The 20,406-nt window shown below is 41.3% G+C and overlaps 1 protein-coding gene across 1 annotated transcript in view; it reads left to right on the top strand.

Moving 5' to 3' along the window:
• MYO3B (myosin IIIB) overlaps nt 1–20,406 on the top strand; it is a 502,779-nt gene that overhangs the window by 180,819 nt on the left and 301,554 nt on the right. Inside the window, exon 9 of the mRNA XM_010377618.2 lies at nt 19,095–19,250. Within this exon, the coding sequence (XP_010375920.2) occupies nt 19,095–19,250 (156 nt within the window). The remainder of the gene's footprint in view (nt 1–19,094; nt 19,251–20,406) is intronic.

The following is a 20,406-nucleotide window of genomic DNA, read 5'->3' as shown; positions in this document are numbered from 1 at the left end:
AAGACAGGATACAGAGTTGGGACTCCTACTGGAAACCAGTAAATGAGGTGGTTCACTGAGGCTGATAAAAAGTGTCTGGGAAAAAGAATGGGATAGGGGAAGGGTTATGTGATCCTGTGCTCTAACTATAGCAATTTCTTCCACATGTTCTCCATCGTCTGGAGTGATGCTCACCATCACCCCCATCACCCAGGACCATGACTTTTAGCTACCTTCTGGCTGAGGCTGGTAGAAGGATATATAAGCAGCCAAGACCTGTGGCTGCCACAGTCATAGGCTCTTCCATATGCCTACTAAGACCATGGGACAGAAGCACAAAATGCCATTCTAAAACCTGGCTCTGGGCTAGAGACCCAGAGAGTCAAGCAGACATAGCCATAACATTATTAGAATAGGAGGGTGAGCACAGGGGAAGTGAGAGGGAGAGAGAAAACAAAATCCTCTTCCTCCTCACCCTTTCAGTGAGCCTGACAACTGAAATTTCAAAACACATGAATAAATCTAAAGCTGAGGAAGACAACCCACCAAAACAATGAATGAAGCATAAATTCATTTGAAATGAAATTAAATTCGTGGGCCGGGCGCGGTGGCTCAAGCCTGTAATCCCAGCACTTTGGGAGGCCGAGACGGACGGATCACGAGGTCAGGAGATCGAGACCATCCTGGCTAACACGGTGAAACCCCGTCTCTACTAAAAATACAAAAAAAAAAAACTAGCCGGGCGAGGTGGCGGCGCCTGTAGTCCCAGCTAGTCAGGAGGCTGAGGCAGGAGAATGGCGTGAACCCGGGAGGCGGAGCTTGCAGTGAGCTGAGATCTGGCCACTGCACTCCAGCCTGGGTGACAGAGCGAGACTCCGTCTCAAAAAAAAAAAAAAGAAATTAAATTCGTGGAATAGTCTGAAGGATTAATGTAGATAACTATTAACTTTAAGAAGGAAAACAATTTGGGATAAGATATGTAAAAACTAACTCTAGTCATACAGTTGGGGCAGGGACAGCGTCCAGTGTGTGATTTAGGCATGCATAGGTTGTTTTTGTTTGTTTTTGTTGTTGCTGTTTTTGAGATGGAGTCTCACTCTGTTGCCCAGGCTAGAGTACGGTGGCATGATCTCGGCTCACTGCAACCTCTGCCTCCCAGGTTCAAACGATCCTCCTACCTCAGCCTCCTGTGTAGCTGGGATTACAGGGTGTGCCACAACACCTGGCTGATTTTTGCATTATTAGTAGAGGCGGGGTTTCACCATGTTGGCCAGGCTGGTCTTGAACTCCTGACCTCAGATGATCCACCCTCCTCGGTCTCTAATGTGCTGAGATTACAGGCGTGAGCCACCGTGCCCGGCCTAGGCGCGCATAGGTTTTTGTACTCAGAAAGGGGATAGAACTACTGGAAAATTTATAGTTAAGCAAACATGTTAAACTAATTTGTGGTTAAGCAAATATGTTAAAACTACAGAAAAACAATGTCTAGTTTCTAAACCAAAAGAAGGAAGGAAAGGTCTACAGAAAATTTAATCAATCTAACAGAAAGCAGGACAAGAGGGAAAAAAAGCATTGGAGGAAAAGAGTGGTAAAAAGAGATTTCTATCTATATGACAGTCTTTTTGAATTATCAGGCAGTCAGTTTTTCCCAAGATTTCCAATACACAGCAGTGGTGTGCTGATAAATGTGTAAACTAGATGGTTGGGGGTAGGGGTGGGAGTGGGGCTGATTTTCAGTGTTTACTCATTTTCATGGTGTAAATATTCCCACCATAGCCGATTTCAAGCTATCAATCTGATATCATCCAGTTCACAGAATTCCTGAAAATGTAACAATAATGTCTAGTAAGCTTATGCATGCTGGTTCTAGGATTCTATTGTTTACTCATTTGGGATAAACAGGATTTCCTCATAGTCTTCATACTGCATATAACTTTTGACAATAAAATAAAAAGATTCAACAATGAGATACCACTGCATACCTATTGGAGTGAACAAAATCTGGAACACTGACAATACCAAATGCTGGCAAGGATGTGGAGCAAAAGAAACTCTCCTTCATTTTTGGTGGGAATGCAAATGGTACAGCCACTTTGGAAGACTGCTAATTTCTTACGAAAGTAAACATATGCTTACCATAGGGTCTAGCCATCACCCTTCTTAATATTTACCTAAAGGAATTGAAAACTTATATACACGTAAAAATCTGCACATGAATGTTTATAACAGCTTTATTTACAATTGCTAAAACTTGGAAATCACCAAGATGTCCTTCAGTAGGTGAATGGATGAGCAAACTGTGGTATATCCAGACAATGGAACATTATTCACTGCTAAAAAGAAATCGGCTATCAAGCCATGAAAAGACATGGAGGAATCTTAAATTCATATTACCATGTGAAAGAAACCAATCTGAAGAATCTATATACTGTAGGATTCCAATTAAATGACATTCTGGAAAAGGCAAAACCACGGAGACAGTATGGAGATCAGTGGTTGTCAGGAGTTGCAGGCAGGGTGGGAGGGGAAGAATAGGTGGAACCCAGAGGATTTTTTGGGCAGTGAAAATATTCTGTATGATACTGTAAGGATGGATTACATGTCATTATAAATTTGTCAAAACCCATAGAATGTACAACACTGAGAGTGAACTTTAATGTAAACCATGGGCTCTGGGTAATTACGGTGTGTCAGTGTGGGTTCCTCAATTGTAACAAATGTACAAGTGGATGATGTTGAGAGTGGGGAGGCTGTGCATGTTGCAGGGGCGGGGTATAAGTGAAATCTCTGTACCTTTCTCTCAATTTTGCTGTGAACCTAAAACTGTTGTAAAAATAAAGTCTTTGATAAAATAAAACAAATTCTCTGCATGCTACTTTTCTAACTGAAATCACAAGAGAATTTATTATGAAAACAGGACTAGGTGGCATTCTGTTATTAGAGTATTCATCATATAGTTATAGAAGGCTAGTAATTTATGATCCTTGCTAGCAAAGCCAGATCAATACAGAGATAAATGTCCTCAGCACAATAGAATTTATATCATCCACATGATAATTGACCACTATGTCATATATTCAATCATTCATCGCAGTATCTGATATAACTAGCAGGAAGGGTAATATGTCTATGATTTATTATTAATGCATACTAGTATGAAATTCATGATCCATCTAACCTGTTACCTGTCCTTGGCAACATAGTGTGTACAGTTGTCTACCTCCAGTAATAGGATCCCACAGAAAGAATCAGACAACCCTGTTTAATGCTAGGCATTGCCTGTTGAATTAGATCCAAGAAGTGCCTGAGCTAGTGTTACTCCCTCTCTTTTCTCTTCTCTTCCCTTTCTCCTTGTCATGAGTTCTGGTTCCTTTTTTGTTTTGTTTTGTTTTTCTTTCCCTGGAGCACAGTGGCCTGTCTAGAGCAGAGATGAGTGGGTAAGTGATCCTAAAAGAGCCTTTCATGTCACTGATTTGCTGCTATGAGTATATTTTGTGACAGTCATTCTATATCACCTATATATGCCTGTCAGTGAATTACAGTGGCTTCAAGCTCAGGACACACAGTAATACCAGGGCAGGGAAGCAGCATGTCTCCTGGGGAGACAGAATGGAGAAAATTAGAAAGGAAAGCAGAAAGATAACCATTTAGAAACCCGTGCATAGAGTTAACTCCCTATCAATAGGAGTCAAAACTATTCCAAACTGTCTCTCCCTCCCCCTTCTTTCCCAACCTCTTGGGAACACGTGTTGGTTGCCTGCAACGTCTGTGCTTTACTTTGCAAGGGTTAATTAGATGGCCTATTATTCAGCAAATTAAAGGCTTGGTTGCCTGAGTTCCTTTCAGAAAGGATTAGGGTCTCTGATGAGGCTTTGATGTAATGGATGGAGCTGTTCTGCTCCATCTTGTTAATGGAGGAGTTTTAAGGACTCCCCAGACTCTCTTTGGCAGTGTCTTTATTCATTCCCTTGCCTAAAAAAGAAAAAATATTTTATCTTGCAAAAATTTAATGCTTGAACAAGGCACTGGATTGACATCCTGGGGGTGGGGCGGAGGGTGAAGTGTTCATTTCTTGTCTAAAATCATACAGAAGCAGCACTTCCTGGCTTCCTTGGGTGGCCACTTCCTCTGCAAAAACCGTCTCTCCAAAAAAGCAGCAGAAGCAGTAATTTGGGCCTTGTGGTTCATTGTCCTTTGAGGCTTTTTTGCTGAGAAGTTAGGCCGGAGAGATGGCAGGTGACAGACATGGTGGTGGTTTGTGTCCTCAGAAACATGAACCAAGAAGTGCCAATAACTGTGCCAAATCCTAACTTGCATAAAACATGTGCAACTACATATTATCTGACAAGATTTTTTTCCAGACTTTTTAGTGTGGTTGTTATGAAAATCTGGCTTAGTTCATTCTCTCCAATTTGATGTTCACATAATTGGCAATCAGCCAGAGAAGTGTTTGGTCAATTTTAGTCTTTACCAAAAGAACACATATTAAGGGAAGGATACAAAATGTGGGTAGACACAATGCCAGTATGACTATTGCAGCTCTAGGTCATTATCCTGCCTCTTTATCTAATATCCTAGCCCCACTGTGTATTATGGCCTGACATTTTAGCTGGAGTAATTATTGTCATCATTTAGGGAGCAAACCGGCTGTCCTTTTGTTGCCAGCTCCCACTTGTGTGATGCTCCAGTCTTATTCCTGCCCTTCCCCAACTCACACTGTCAGGACTGAATCGCTTCCTCCTTTGCGTTGCTTTTGATTCATGGGCTCAACATTTTCAGCAATCTTCTTTTCATTCTTTGCAATTAATAGCACATGGTAGCTTGGCATCCACCTTTTCTTTCCTTAATCGATGCCAGCATCCAGACATTCAACATGTCAGGAATCAAGGGGCCTGACCCTATAAAAATTCACCAAGTTGCTGATAGATTTAGCAATGAATTAAGACAGATAGCTCCTTGTCTCTGTATTGGCTACCCAGGGAGATATTTTTTTTTTACTAGATGATATAAGGTATCAGTTTAGATGAAGAGTGTCGTAAGAAACAGCCCTATGAAACCCACAGCTGCATTTACTAGAGGGTGATAATATTCATTACATAGCATACAGTCACTTTTTTTTTTCTTTTTCTTTTTTTTTTTTGAGACAGATTTTCATTCTTTTTGCCCAGCCGGGAGTACAATAGCATGATCTCGGCTCACTGCAACCTCTGCCTCCTGGGTTCAAGCAATTCTCTTGCCTCAGCCTCCCAAGTGGCTGGAATTACAGGTGTCCGTCATCACGCCTGGCTAATTTTGTATTTTTAGTAGAGATGGGGGTTTTACCATGTTGGCCAGGCTGGTCTCGAACTCCTGAGCTCAGGTGATCCACCCACCTCGGCCTCCCAAAGTGCTGGGATTACAAGTGTGAGCCACCACACCTGGCTGTATGGAGCCATTTCTATGAAAACCCTGGAAAGCTATATCTTTAGTCTTGTTACCTGTCATTACATCATAGTTCTCCAAATTGCTGGTCTGTTTTATCTATTTATTTATTTATTTTTATTTTAATTTTTTTCTTTTTTTTTGAGACAGAGTCTCGCTCTGTCGCCCAGGCTGGAGTGCAGTGGCCGGATCTCAGTTCACAGTTCACTGCAAGCTCTGCCTCCCAGGTTCATGCCATTCTCCTGCCTCAGCCTCCCGAGCAGCTGGGACAACAGGCGCCCACCACCACGCCCGGCTAGTTTTTTGTATTTTTTAGTAGAGACGGGGTTTCACCGTGTTAGCCAGGATGGTCTCGATCTCCTGACCTCGTGATCCGCCCGTCTCGGCCTCCCAAAGTGCTGGGATTACAGGCTTGAGCCACTGCGCCCGGCCTAAAAAATGTTTTAAGACAAGGTCTCACCCTCTGGCCCAGGCTGGAGTGCAGTGTTACAATCATGGCTCACTGCAGCCTCAACCTCCTGGGCTCAAGCAGTCCTCCCACCTCAGCCTCCCAAGATGGCTGGGACCACAGGTGTGTACCACCATGCTCCCCGATTTGAAAACAATATTTTTTGTAGAGACAGGGTCTCTCTGTGTTGTTCAGGCTTGTCTCTAACTCCTGAGCTCAAGCAATGCTCCTGGCTCAGCCTCCCAAAGTGCTGGGATCACAGACAGGTGTGAGACACTGTGCCTGGCCTAGTCTGTTTTTATATCTTGGATTTTAAGAAATATAGAACAGAATCCCCATCTCCACTAAAAATACAAAAATTAGCCAGGCATGGTGGCAGGCGCTTGTAATCCCAGCTACTCAGGAAGCTGAGGCAGGAGAATCCCTTGAACCTGGGAGGCAGAGGTTGTAGTGAGCCAAGATCGCGCCTTGAACTCCAGCCTGGGCAAAAGAGAGAGACTCCATCTCAAAAAAAAAAAAAAAAAAAAAAAAAAAAAAATACACACACACACACACACATATATGTATAATATATATAAAACAGACTACATTTTTTCCTTCACATTGTCTGATGTAAAGCCCAGAGCCCCATTTGTGGACACCTCTAACAGTCTTTTATTTGGTATTCTAATTCCTATTAGATTCCCGGGGGTATCTTTCTTCTCTAATTTCCACTTTGCTTCATTTTTCTCTTTGGTTTATAATTTTTTTCTGTCTTTCCTTATCATATATACCTTCATTTAAGCACCTATTGTTGTAAGATGTCTTAAGTTATTTCTGGAACAAGATGGAATATTTTGAAATTTGCATACATGGGTAGGAATGTAAAATGATGTTATGATTTTGGAAAACAGCCTGGTAGTTCCTCAAGAAGATAAACATAAAGTTACCATAACCAGCAATTCAGGGGAAATGAAAACATGTGTCCCATAAAAACTTGTACAGAAATGTTCGTAGTAGCAATAACTCATAATAGTTTAAAAGCAGAAACAACCGGCTGGGTGCAGTGGGTCATGCCTGTAATCCAGGACTTTGAAAGGCTGAGGTGGGTGGATCACCTGAGGTCGGGAGTTCGAGATCAGTCTGACTAACATGGAGAAACCCTGTCTCTACTAAAAATACAAAAGTAGCCAGGCGTGGTGGAGAGTGTCTGTAATCCCAGCTACTTCGGAGGCTGAGGCAGGAGAATCATTTGAACCCCGGAGGCAGAGGTTGCAGTGAGCTGAGATCACACCACTGCACTCCAGCCTGGGCAACAAGAGCGAAATTCCTTCTCAAAAAAAGGTAGAAACAACCTAAGTGTCTATCAACTGATAGATGGATCAACAAAATGTGGTATATCCATATAATGGAACATTATTTACAATAAAAATGAATGAAATATTAATATACTCTATGATATGAATGAACCTTGAAAGCATGTGAAATGAGGCCGGGCGCGGTGGCTCAAGCCTGTAATCCCAGCACTTTGGGAGGCCGAGACGGGCGGATCACGAGGTCAGGAGATCGAGACCATCCTGGTTAACACGGTGAAACCTCGTCTCTACTAAAAAATACAAAAAAGCTAGCTGGGCGAGGTGGCGGGCGCCTGTAGTCCCAGCTACTCGGGAGGCTGAGGCAGGAGAATGGCGTAAACCCGGGAGGCGGAGCTTGCAGTGAGCTGAGATCCGGCCACTGCACTCCAGCCCGGGCGACAGAGCGAGACTACGTCTCAAAAAAAAAAAAAAAAAAAAAAAGCATGTGAAATGAAAGGAGCTAGTCACAAAAGACCATACATGTTACATGAAATGTCCAGATTAGACAAATCTATAGAGACAGCAAGTAGATTAGTGGTTGCCTGGGACTGAGGAGGTTGAGGGAGTATAGGGCGTGAATGCTAATGGATACAAAGTTTCTTTTTTGGGGTGATGAAAATGTTCTAAAATTGATTGTGGTAATGGTTGCACAACTGTGTGAATATACTACAAATCATGGAATTGCACATTTTTAATGGATGAACTATATAGTATGTGAATTATATCTCATTAAAGCTATTATAAGAAATATTGGCAATAATTGTAAATTTTATTGCGTAATTTTTGCTGATTTTCTTACATTTAAAATTTTTACTTAATGCCAGCTATGCACATTAGAGTTGCACCCACTCATTTTCGCAGAATCTAGAGACTTGTTTGGGATTGTGGGTCTCCAAGAATAGGGGTGGCCTTCTCCATAGTATGCAAATTCCGTCTATATTATACATTTGAGCTACTGGATAAAGACAGTAGTTATTCAGGAGCAAGTTCTAAGCCTGTGCGCATAAAAGCTGTCAGTTCTATTTTCAATTCTCCTTGTCTTTGCATACCCTAGTCTCCTCTGCCCTTGTCATCTTATTCCACCTGGTAATGAAAATAAACGAGCAAGAGTGATCAGAAAAGTAAACGAATAACTCGGAGATGTAGCATCACTACAGGCAATGAAACAGTGTTTCAAGAAACCAGGGTAATAGTGGTCATTAGTAACCTCTTGAACAGAGAGGTTGAATACAATGAGAACTAAAAAGGGAACACAGGATTGGCAACTTAATGGCCTTTAGGGTCCTTTGAGAGAGGTTTTAGTTGGGTAGTGAAGATAAGAGATTTTTATGTTCACAGAGATTTAGCTACAGGCCCATCTATTAAATTTAAGTTTACCTAAGATTCTGTTGGTAACCTCTTCTCTTTTCTTTCAACACTCTTGACTTGTCTTCAAGTTCCAGGGCTACAGTCATCATCTTTCCCTTTCCACTTCAGTACTTCAGACTGTATTCTTCCTAAATGAAATCACTCCCTCCCTCTAATCTATAATGTGGTGTCAGTTTATTTTCTAAAGCAAAGATCTAATTGTGTTATATCCTTGTTCATGAACCTTAGTTTAATGTGGCTGAGAAAGCCCAAACTTACCAGCAAGACCTTCTAGGTTCTGAAAAGATGTTCCAGGCAGACTCTCACCCCATCTCTATTATAACTGCATTGTTCTGTTCTACTCACATCCCTAGAGGAGCCTTGCATTTTATACCAATGAACTTCCTCAAAAGGCTACTGCATCCTCCACTTGGAATGCCTCTTCCCTGCATTTCCTGTCAATACCCCTTTTGTTCTTTAAGACCCAAGGATCATCTCTCATGTGAAACTCTTGCTCTTAATTAGAATTATTTACTTCGTCTGAGCTATTCTAGTGCTTATACTTTTCAGCCTTAAATTATTATTATTTATGTCCATGTCTATTCTACTACTTCTTTCTAAATCCCATGAAAGCAAATGTCTCATTCCGGGCATTGTTTTCCCCAAGCATTTGCTGTAGCACCATTCACAGTAAATACCTAGCAAATTTTTGAATTAATCAATGAAATCAATCTCAACTGAATCTCTAAATCTTTCATATGTGTAAGTGTGGTATTACACCAGAAGCTGACAAGTTTCTTGTGGGTGAATATAATGTCTTTTGTTTGATTTGCACTCTCTTAGCCCCAACCCCAGTTCTGGTATAGTCCTGAGCATGTAATGATCATGCACTGTGGAACGGATTGTTCATTTCTGTTAGAGGATGGCTGGGTACTATCTATTCTTTCTTCTTGTAGGGAGAAGAATGCATACAAATGAGAACTGTAGATTTAATTCAGGGAAGGGTGGCAAGTAGGATCACGGGAAGAAATACAATTCATGTGTCCCTGGGCATTTAAGCCTGGACTAAGAAGCAGACCATGACTGTTTGTCAAAATGGAAATTGATTTTTGAATCAAAGAAATGAGCCAGACATTAAAAAAAATTACCCAAAGGCATGAACTTGAAAATGCCAAAGTTCTTTGCTTTTGCTGAATTGCCAGACCCCAGAAATTCCCTTCCACTCAGAACTTTGAAAGTTCTGATCGGGACATCTGCTATCAAACAGAAATTTGTCCTCAGTGGTAGGAATCACACTGAGAGAAAGCAGCTAACTAATGAGCACAGTATTGTTCAAGTCCAACTCAAGGAGCCACTGCATGTTAACATTTCCTTGTTGCTGTGGTTTGAATGTGTCTCCTCCAAAATTCAGGTGTTGCCTTTGTGATAGTATTAAGAGGTGGGTTCTTTAAGAGGTCGTTAGGTCGTGAGAGCCTCTCCATGATGAATGAGATTAAGGATTAAGTACCTGATAAACAGGCTTGAAGAGGAGGCACTTAGTATCTTCTTGCCTTTTGGCCTTCCACTCTGTGAAGACACAGCATTCCTCCCCTCTGAAGGAGGCATCTTGGAAGTAGAGAGCAGCCCTCACCGGACAACTGAACCTGCTGGAGGCTTGATCTTGGAATTCTCAGCCATCAGAACTGTGAGAAACTACGTATCTATTCTTTATAAAGTCTTAGGTCATCTGACAGAGCAGTGCAAAATGGAGTAAGACACTTATGTAGCACGCATACTGCTAATTATCAATAGGTGTACCACAGCTGTCTTCCTCCAGTGGACTGACTTAACTGTATACCCAGCAACTAGTACAGTGTCTGACCCAGGTAGCTGGCATTTATCAAGTGTTCACTATGTACCAAACACTAGACATGAGTTATCTCATTTATTCCCCACAATAACCTTTCTGACCATTTTAGGTGTGATCTCCCAGGGACCACACCTTTTCCAGCTCTTTGAACTAAATGGTGGCATTTGAACATAGACTAACAATCTGATAAGCTAGTTGCTAGGGCTGTGCAATGAAGTAATGGCTCATGTTTATCTGTTCCCTGACTGTGTCACATGGGTGGAGTTGCCTGGAGAAATATCTGGTTAATTGCAAGGTGCTTTTTATAAAGACTCAACCAAATAAAAAGAAAGCCAGGAGGAGGGAGAAGGTGATGACTCGGGGCCACCAGTTAACAATCCTTAAGACTGCCTTAGTTCTCGGACACAAAATTGACATCTTCTTGGCTGCCACCATGTCCAGCAGAGGGCTTCCTCATCCCCATTCTTTGTCAAATGCCGTATGACGGTTTGAAAGTGTAGCTTAAACACAAGAAGGAGGTGCCAATAACAAGAATAAAGCAGCCACCTCAGTCAGTGTGCCTTCGGTGACTTTTTCTTGGAGATACCTCTCTTTACCTTGAACCTGTGCCCTATCTTGACCTGCTGCTTGGCTCTGGCCTGGTTCACTTGGCCCTTCTAACTTCATCTCATTTGTTTAGCACTTTTACATCTCTCTCCTTTTCCCCCTGCCAGACTGATTGTGCCTGTTGTCTATAGTATAGTCTCCTTTCCTCTGTTCCTCCTCAGTGTGGCTCTCCACTTGTCCCCAGACAAGCAGGGCTTGAGGATGTAGAATTTTTGTTGCCACATCTCCTTCCCTAAGAACATAGTCAGTCAGTCTGGGCTTTTCTAACTATTTCCTGTTGACCAAGGGATTAGAGATAGAGGGTAAAGAGGTTCCTGGTTGATAGGTTTTACTCAGGCTGCAACCCTGGGGCATCACAGGGTTACACAGTGCAGCTCTCTGCCTTAGTGGGGGTCTCTGATCCCGGGCCTTGTTTTTGCATAGGGACTCTCTCCAGCCACACTGGTGCGTACTTCTTAACTCTAGAGGTAGATTCTGTCCCATTTGCTCAGAGATTTGATATTTTGACTTCAAACCACCCTATATGTTTTCTTTCGTCACCTTCTTTACTTTCTTTGAATCTTCTCTGGGTAAGAAAAGTAGATGTTCTTTATCTCCAAGTTTCTGGCCCAGTCTCAGGCTTCAGGAAATGCAGGGTTCTTTCCTTTCCATTTCCATCCTATATTCACTTGAGCTCACTCTGGACCTTTGGTGCTGACAGCTTTGTCTAAAGATCAGGCTGACTTGCTTATCTTTCAAACCTTGCCCCAGGATCTCTGGCAACATGGCAGCTGCCCTGTTGTCCAGTAGCCCTGTGGTCTCTTGTTTTTTATACAGACTGTTCCCATTACTCATTTCAAAGGGAGACTCAGCTTCCTGTTCTAAAACTCTCCATCCTACATTCTCGGGGCTTATTGTCTTTTAGCAAATACAGACTGTTCTCCTCTGATTGACAACCATAGACCTGCGTAACTGAGTAATGCACTCCCAGTTCTCATTTACCTGTTTCAGGGGAGGACCCCACTTCCCCACCCCAAGTGTGAAGTTAGCATGCAATTTCAGTTCTCACCAGTGAAACTTGAAAATAGCATCAAATGTGATATTCAGACTTCAGGAAAGACTTCAGGAAAACTGAAATGCAGTTAAATATTCCACCAAACAGGGGGGTGATGTTTCACAGAAATACCATGCACAACATCAAGTTTCTGATTCTGCCTTCTGTTGAGGCATTAGTCGTTTTGGGAAAATGTCTGTTTGTCATAGTCTTGTCTTGCAGAATGGAAATTTTCTTCCGAGACAGAGTACTGTGGGCTCTGATATTTAACCTATAATTAGTGTATCCTCTGGAGGATTTTCTCCCCTTGATGTAGAGGCCTCTTTGTCAGTCAGCCTTCTGTTTGACGATGATAGCAACCACAGGGCAGCACAGTGAATCACAGGGCAGGGAAATGCTTGCTCGGATCCAAAATGTTTAGATCTTCTGTAGCAACGGGAACACGTAACAATTCAAGTAGCAGGCCTACAAAAAAAATAGCAGGCAGTATAAAAGACAGAATATTTATAAAGAAATGAGAAGAGACATAAATCCTGAGTTTTGATCTAGTTTTGCCCCAGTGTATGGAATAAAATTGCTCACCCTCATGCTTTTCTTACCCAGTTCACTAGTATTTTTAGTTTTTGCCTTTTCAGCTGCTCTCTATCAAGTGTTTTATTCCTTGGCAAACAACAGTCAGAGGCTCTTGACAAATAGCTCCCCCTTACAGGCACCGGGTTTTTGGTTACGAAATGGCAGTTTACAGGCACAGAGTAGCTGTGTCACGACAGCACTATTGTCTGGGAGCAGAGAGTGCACAGACACCACCAGCTCGAGAGCCCGACCTTGCTTCTTGCTAAGAAATGTCTCCTTTTTGCCTGTTTTTGGCAGAAGCCAGACTGGGAGATTGCTGCAAATGGCTGCAACAACCTGTGTTTAATGTGGTGACACTAATAGATTCTGAGAATTAATCTTCAGCCAAGAAAGCATGATGGAAGGTACTAGAATTTCAAATTAGGTAGTGGATTGATTTCCTTCAAGGCTGAAATTTGCTTCCTTTATCTTCTGGTGGACTTTTCTATCATGTTCAAACCACCCACCATAGCCTTATTTCAGAGTCTCTTGTATATATCTCATGGTATAAATAAATTGTTATTCTGTTGTTTTGTCTTTTAGCACACAGAAAGCATATCTAAATCCAAATAAAAAAAAAGATTAAAAAATCCAGGAATGAATGAAAGAATTACTTATGTTTTGGGGGAAAAGTAATTTATCTCTTGCTACTTTTTTTCTAGAATAAAGGACTCTGGAAAGAACTGAGCTCAGGAAAATGTCTCCCCAGGTTGAAACACTGTCTTTTGCAGAAACGATAGCCCACCAGAGTGTCTCAGATGCGGCAATAATTAAGGGTTCTTCCAGTCTCCTCTCAGTCCACTGAGTTGAGGACTCTGGTGTCCACTCTAAAATCATGCGACTAATTGCTTACAACAGAACTTCCAAGGATATCATTTGTGGGGCCCAAATAAAAAGCAAAGGTCTCTGTGGCTAAGTTTGGAAACGTGGGCTCAAACAGAATTAAACTATTTTTTACCCCAGCTCTTGTAAGAACCTTTAATAGGCTTGTGTGCATTATGAAACTCCAAACTTACTTGGTTTAGAGAATCACCAAAGTTTTCCAACCTCTTTTGACTAGGAAACTAGTTTCTTTTTTTGATGGAATGCTTTGTGTGTCTAGTGCTTCCCCTAATTCACCTCACATTGGCTGGTCCCCAATCCCATACAGAGTTTAACATTGTATGCATCTTTTCGTAAAAACTGTTCATTCCCTGGCTGGGGGAAGACCGTCTTCATTTGGAATTTGCAATTCCTGGTTTAATAAGCAATGCCTGAAATGAACAAGTATATTAAAACTCCTTAATTTTACTTGTTTGTTCTCCAAATCACGTTAAAGGATTCTCTCTTGCTTTATAAAAGGACATGGAAGCTATCAGGAGTTTTAGGAATCCCAGCTGTCAGTTTCATTTTCATCCACTAAATCTCTGTTGACCAGGGATAGAAATGACAAGCTGACAAACTTAAACAGTAAGAATTTTGGTCAACAAACTAGAAAGTCTTAAGCGATAACAATTATACCCTAGTTAAAGTTGGTGAAGGGACTAAAGGCAATAATTGTTCTTAGACATTCAAAGGAAGCAGCTTAGGAGGTGAAGGTCAGTGTTCTGGTAGCCTCCTGACTTACTGGCTTTGCAGCTTGCTTAGTCTTGCTTCTTGCATTGCGGATCTGTCCGCAGTATGACTTCTGCCTTTGCTCCCCCAGTTTAGTTCAATTTCGTTCTAAAACTTCTCCCAAGACTTACCTAGCTCAGTTCGCCCCAGCTCCAGGAAGTCTTCCCTGACTACAGTTCTTCCCTCTGGCCCCGAAGTATTGTTTTGTACATTGTACCTTTGTCATTTTTAACAACACGGAGCAGAGCAGGAAGGGTCCTCCTGTGGGAGTTGAGGAATTGACCTCATCACTATCAGGACTTGATCCCGTTTCCTTACCTCTTAAAAGAGGGGCTAGAATCAAAAAATCTCAGTCTCTGAAGCCCTATGCTTTTGTGTTATTATTTCTTATCCTAAAGATACAAGCAAACATAATGGCTTTTGCTGTTTCATGTGTTTCTCTTGTCCTTCCACCCTCCAATTAGATTGTAGATCCTTGAGGAAAAGGGTCATAGTTTTTAATTTATTTATATATTTTGGCTAATTCTGGTGCTGTGTAATAAACGTTTGCTGAGTAAATGATATGATGCTATGCTCTGATATCTAGTAACGCAGGACTTTCTATCTGTTCTTAAGGAATAACTTTCCTCTATTTATCTGTAAAATAATAATTCCATTTCAGACTGGCTCTTTGCTCCCCATGAGAAAAAAATATATAGAGGAATATTTTAGAATAAAGCTATACCTTCAAGTTCTTCATGCCCTTTCCCTAAAAATCCTCCAATGCAATTGCAGAGTCACAGCTCTGCTTAGCATTCTTCCTCTTTACACTCAGGTTCAGTTTTGCTGATCCTGTGGTATGATGGTGTATGGTAGACACACCCTACAGCAATAATTTAACTTGAGAATATCCTGAGGATGACCCTGTATGGCAGTTGCACCTGAATATGTGTTTGGAGTTCAGAGCATGCCCAACCCAGAGATCAATTCCTTGTCTGTGAGGAATATCTGAGCTCTGGGCTCTTCCTGTGGGACATCATCATACAGGGGAGTGAGGCTCTTTGTTTCAGGTTAAATGAAGGTTGCCAGGTGGAGGTTGTTAGGAGGAGGGAGTGAAGGGAAAATGCTATATAAACTGCATGCTTTTTGCATGCAGTGGTGGTTCTTCTGTCAACACACGGCTACTGCATCATCCCTGTATATCCTCCTAATAAAACCCTATGTCTCATTCGTTGGTTTTGGGTCTCTCCTTCAGGCTCTTGAACCTGGTGCCATCCCTACTGAAGTTAATAGAGCTTTATCATGACAGACATTCAACCCACTTCAGTCTTTCTTACTTGGAGAACTAACAAAGCTTTTTTTTTTTTTTTGGAGACAGGGTCTCACTCTGTTGCCAGGCTGGAGTGTAGTGGTGTGATCAGAGCTCACTGCAATCTCAAACTCCTGGGCTCAAGTGATCCTCCTGCCTCAGCCTCCTGAGTAGCTGGGACTACAGGTGTGCTCCGCTAACTTTTAAGTTCTTTTTAGTAGAGATGAGGTCTCACTATGTTGCTCTGGCTTGTCTTGAACTCCTGGGCTCAAGCAATCCTCCTACCTTGGGTTCCCAAAGTGTTGGGATTATGGGCATGAGCCACCATGCCTGGCCAACAGATCCTCTTGATCATTGCTTCCAGAAAGTAGAATGTTTACTATCTTCATTTTTTGGATCTTCAAGCAATAACAGATTTACTTGCTAGTTTCTTTGTCTAATTCTCTGACTTCATTGTTCACTCATTTCTTTTTCTTTTTTTTTTTTTGAGACAGAGTCTCGCTCTTTCGCCCAGGCTGGAGTGCAGTGGCCGGATCTCAGCTCACTGCAAGCTCCACCTCCCAGGTTTACACCATTCTCCTGCCTCAGCCTCCCGAGTAACTGGGACTACAGGCGCCCGCCACCTCGCCCGGCTAGTTTTTTGTATTTTTTAGTAGAGACAGGGTTTCACCGTGTTAGCCAGGATGGTCTCAATCTCCTGACCTCATGATCCACCCATCTCGGCCTCCCAAAGTGCTGGGCTTACAGGTCACTCATTTCTTTTATTCCTCCATAATCTAGAGAGGGACCCTCTCCAACATATCAAATGATCTTGCGACCTTGTTGGAAGCCTTGCTTCTCCAGTGGATGCTAACATTGTGAAACAAGCTATACTACCTTTCATTGCATCCCTAGACGCCAGTGGAGACATATTTTCATAAGGCTGGATGGAGTATGGGTTTCCCAGTCTTTCTCAATCCCTGTTCAAGGAGCTTTACTTACTGAAGCACCCAAAGGACCTTGTTTTCAGGCCTCACCTGGAACACTGCGCTGAGGTACTTATCTTAAGGAGGAAGGTAGAGGCAGCTCCAGCTCACTTTCCCCTTCACGTGCTATGAATTTTTTATTAATTTCCTCCTCCCGCCTTCAGCCTCTGCCCCTGTGTTTACTAATTTGAAGTGTTGCCACCAGTCAACAGGCTATTGAGGGACCCCTGGTCCTTTTGTTCATTCTTTCTTTTCAACGAGCATTCCCTAGTAGTCAGATGATGCTTCAACAATTAACACAGGAAGAAAGCAAAAAAAAAAAAAAAAAAAAAAAAAAAAATGTGGGGGATGGGTGGTGGGGTGAATATTATGTGAGGAAATAGGAAATTTCTCTCTCCATGTTTGGGAAATACTTCAATACTGATATGCCTATTTGGTGATGAGAAACAGACATGATGTGACTTATTAAAAAATCACTGAGCAGGCTTAGCTTCAGATCCAGCAGTTCCCGCACTCCCATCCTACCTGTCCCCTCTGAGGTTCCTGGGGGTGTGCAAAACTACCAGGTGCATCTTCAGTAGGAACTCTCAGAGGACATAGGAGCTAAGCTTACCTTAGGAGTTTTTATACACTATTCCTAATGCTAGGAGGACTGGGCCGTGCACCTATGTTACTGACAGTATAACTACCTCTTGGATTCCCTCTTTTTTCAGGAAACATGGTTATTAGCATTTTTGCATAATATCAAAGCATATTAACTTTGATAGTTACATATAGAGATGAATATACAAGGAATCAAGGGAAGATTGCTAATGTAAAGGCATGAACACAGTCTTTTTAAAGCATATGCACTGATTTTTTATTTTCCACAGAAAAATAATAGATTATACCAAAGGCCCTGAACCTATAAAAGTCAAATGATGTATTTCTTCCCATGGCAAGGCAGAGGTGGTATTTATAGTCCTGCAAGCAGCCGAATGGAGATAATTTAGGTTCTGTTGGCTTTTCTGGCCGAAAGCTCCAGTTCCAATAGATAGGGAATCCCCTGAATCAATTCTAAAACAGACTGACTGGGAAATTTACCGAACATCTTTTCAGTACTAGAAGGTAAGGGATATGAAAGTGTTTTGAACTGAAAACTGCAAAGGCTAAAGCTTTTTTTGTAAATTGAACTGTTGAGGATTGTTTCAAGAACTCTGCTTAAATGTTCTGAAAAGATGTTCAAGGTGAGGCTGAACTTTTTTACCATTTGTCAGTGAATTTCATTAAAAATATGTTATATGTTAGATGTTGCTAGCATGCCACTATTGAGTAAACTGAAGACGTTCATTTCATGGAGTGGGCAGAATGGCATCCATTTATCCTAAGCCTCCAATGTGGGCTAAAGACTGATAGCTTAAAAGGGTGGATGTTAAAATTTCTTCCTCTTGCCAAGGGCAGCTACGCAGAATAAAAATGTGATGGCAATTGGAAGGGTATTCGTCAGATTCAATTTCACTAGAAATTTCCCTGTATCAAAATCATCTTGAATAACACAGAAGGTGCAGCAAAATGTACTAAATCATTGTTTGTTTTGAAAAGGCTTTTGAATCTAAAACAGAAAGTAGTTATGCCGGTATGATTTTAACCAATTAACCACAGAAGAGTTTAAGTGCAACCCAATTTTTACCATTTTGAATGGACTTTTTGTTCCCTGTTTGTATAATTCTATCCCAATTCATCTGAATTATATTGTAGTCACTTCCTGTTCTGTAGTTTTTCTGGTTCTTCAGAAGACATTAGAAATCAAGCACCAAACTTTCTGTGAAGGTTTCTTTCTTTTTTTTTTTTTTTTGAGACGGAGTCTTGCTCTGCCGCCCAGGCTGGAGTGCAGTGGCCGGCTCTCAGCTCACTGCAAGCTCCGCCTCCCGGATTCACGCCATTCTCCTGTCTCAGCCTCCCGAGTAGCTGGGACTACAGGCGCCCGCCTCGTCGCCCGGCTAGTTTTTTGTATTTTTTAGTAGAGACGGGGTTTCACCGTATTAGCCAGGATGGTCTCGATCTCCTGACCTCGTGATCCGCCCGTCTCGGCCTCCCAAAGTGCTGGGATTACAGGCTTGAGCCACCGCGCCCGGCCGTGAAGGTTTCTTTATGATTAGTTTCTCTCCTTTTAAGTCCTAAATGCCTTTTCCCTACCATTAAACAAGCGACATTTCATATATTAGGATTTAATTGAGGTGATAGTATTTAATTCTACATATTTCTAAAATAAAGTGTGTATATATATATACACAAATCACCTTGACTCCACTGAAAATATTTTTCTGTAATGAAAATGCAGGTAGAAATTTGTCTGAGCAGTCTGTATTTTCAGTGTTTTGAGTACTTCAAATTCATGGTAAAGTTGTATTTTCAACTTTGCTTAAAACAAACTAAGACAGATTTCTGATGTTTTAATTAATTCAACTAATAGAGAATTACTATTTTTCTATTTTCTGGTACATATTAATAAAGAAAGAGCTGTGTATCATTAACCAATGATCAGGTTTTAGCTTTTACCTTCTCTCTCTCTCCCATATTCATAGGTGAACAGGGTGTCTAAGATTGTACTTTGGATTGTTTGTTGGTTTTTGCAAACAGGTGTCTTATTAAGGATTTTGAAAGGCGACCTTCCGTCACACATCTCCTTGACCACCCATTTATTAAAGGAGTACATGGAAAGGTTTTGTTTCTGCAAAAACAGCTGGCCAAGGTTCTCCAAGACCAGAAGCATCTAAATCCTGTTACCAAAACCAGGTACTGTACTCTCTTTCTTCTTTCTCCCTGTGGTTGTTTATAAAAATGTCATGTCATGTGTTTTGATTTGCCCAGCATTATTACTGGTAATTATCACATCCCTGCATTTTTAAGAGTTTTATTTACATGACATTAAGTACTCCATGCCCAGTGGATGAGAGCAGGAGAGCTTCAGAAACAAACTGCCTATTTGTGCTCTTATGGCCGATTTCTCTCAAGTGGCTGAAATCTTACTCTGCCCTGGTGTTCAGTTAGCTCTAGTTAAAAAATCAAATATATATATTTACATTTAACAGAAATTTAGATTTTTTTTTTTTTTTTTTTTTTTTTTTTTTTTTTTTACCAATAAGGGTAACCGTAGGAAAGCAACCATGGCTGACATTGTGTGAAACACCTTTACTTGGCTGTTGTAGACTGAAGAGCAGTCATGGAGGCTGTAAAGTACAGATTTTTGGAAAGATTCTGAGCTAAACACTGGAGGCTGTTTCTCTAATGTGCTCTGAGACCATTTTCTCTTTCGTTTCAAACTCCTTAGAGTCGATTTAGTATTTTTAAGTAAGATTTTTCGGGTATTGTTTATTCTATCTAAAGCAGCCGTGATTCCTACCCTACCTCATCCTCCATTTTTTTTTTTTAGAAGGTAGATTTTTATAAAAATGTTTATTTTCTGGGGCAAGTGCTTTAAACAGTATTTCTTGGTGAATCGCTAAGAAATAGATCTTTGATTTCTGTCCAGAGGGTGGCAGAATTTCTCTTTAAAAAAATTAAATGTAAATAAACCTGCTTCCTATGCTCAGCAATTATTTGGTTTTATGAAACCATCCAGGATGCAGATAAGCTTCAGTCCATTATTATTAAAAGAACATTCAAAGTACTGGAGGTGAAGAAAATAAAATATCATAAGTTGCAAGTTCTGGAAATATTCATATATTCTGCAGAAAGCTGTTTAGTAATCAAAAAGCCAAACACTGGCCTCAGAACTCTTGGAGCTGGAGGCGTAGTTTCAAGGTGACTATATTTTGCTGATTTTTCTTCCCTTTTGGATAGCTCAGTGTGGATTTCTTTTCCTACTTGTTTCCTTTTTCCACTGCCATTTCTGTTTCTATGGCTTCCCTACAGAGTAGAGAAATGCAGGGAAATTCTTGTGACTTGGGGT

This window comes from Rhinopithecus roxellana, chromosome 14 (assembly GCF_007565055.1).
Source record: "Rhinopithecus roxellana isolate Shanxi Qingling chromosome 14, ASM756505v1, whole genome shotgun sequence".
In the NCBI taxonomy this organism is placed as follows: Eukaryota; Metazoa; Chordata; class Mammalia; order Primates; family Cercopithecidae; genus Rhinopithecus; species Rhinopithecus roxellana.
Note: the sequence above shows the minus strand (reverse complement) of the source record. Positions and strands in the feature narration are given on the sequence as shown.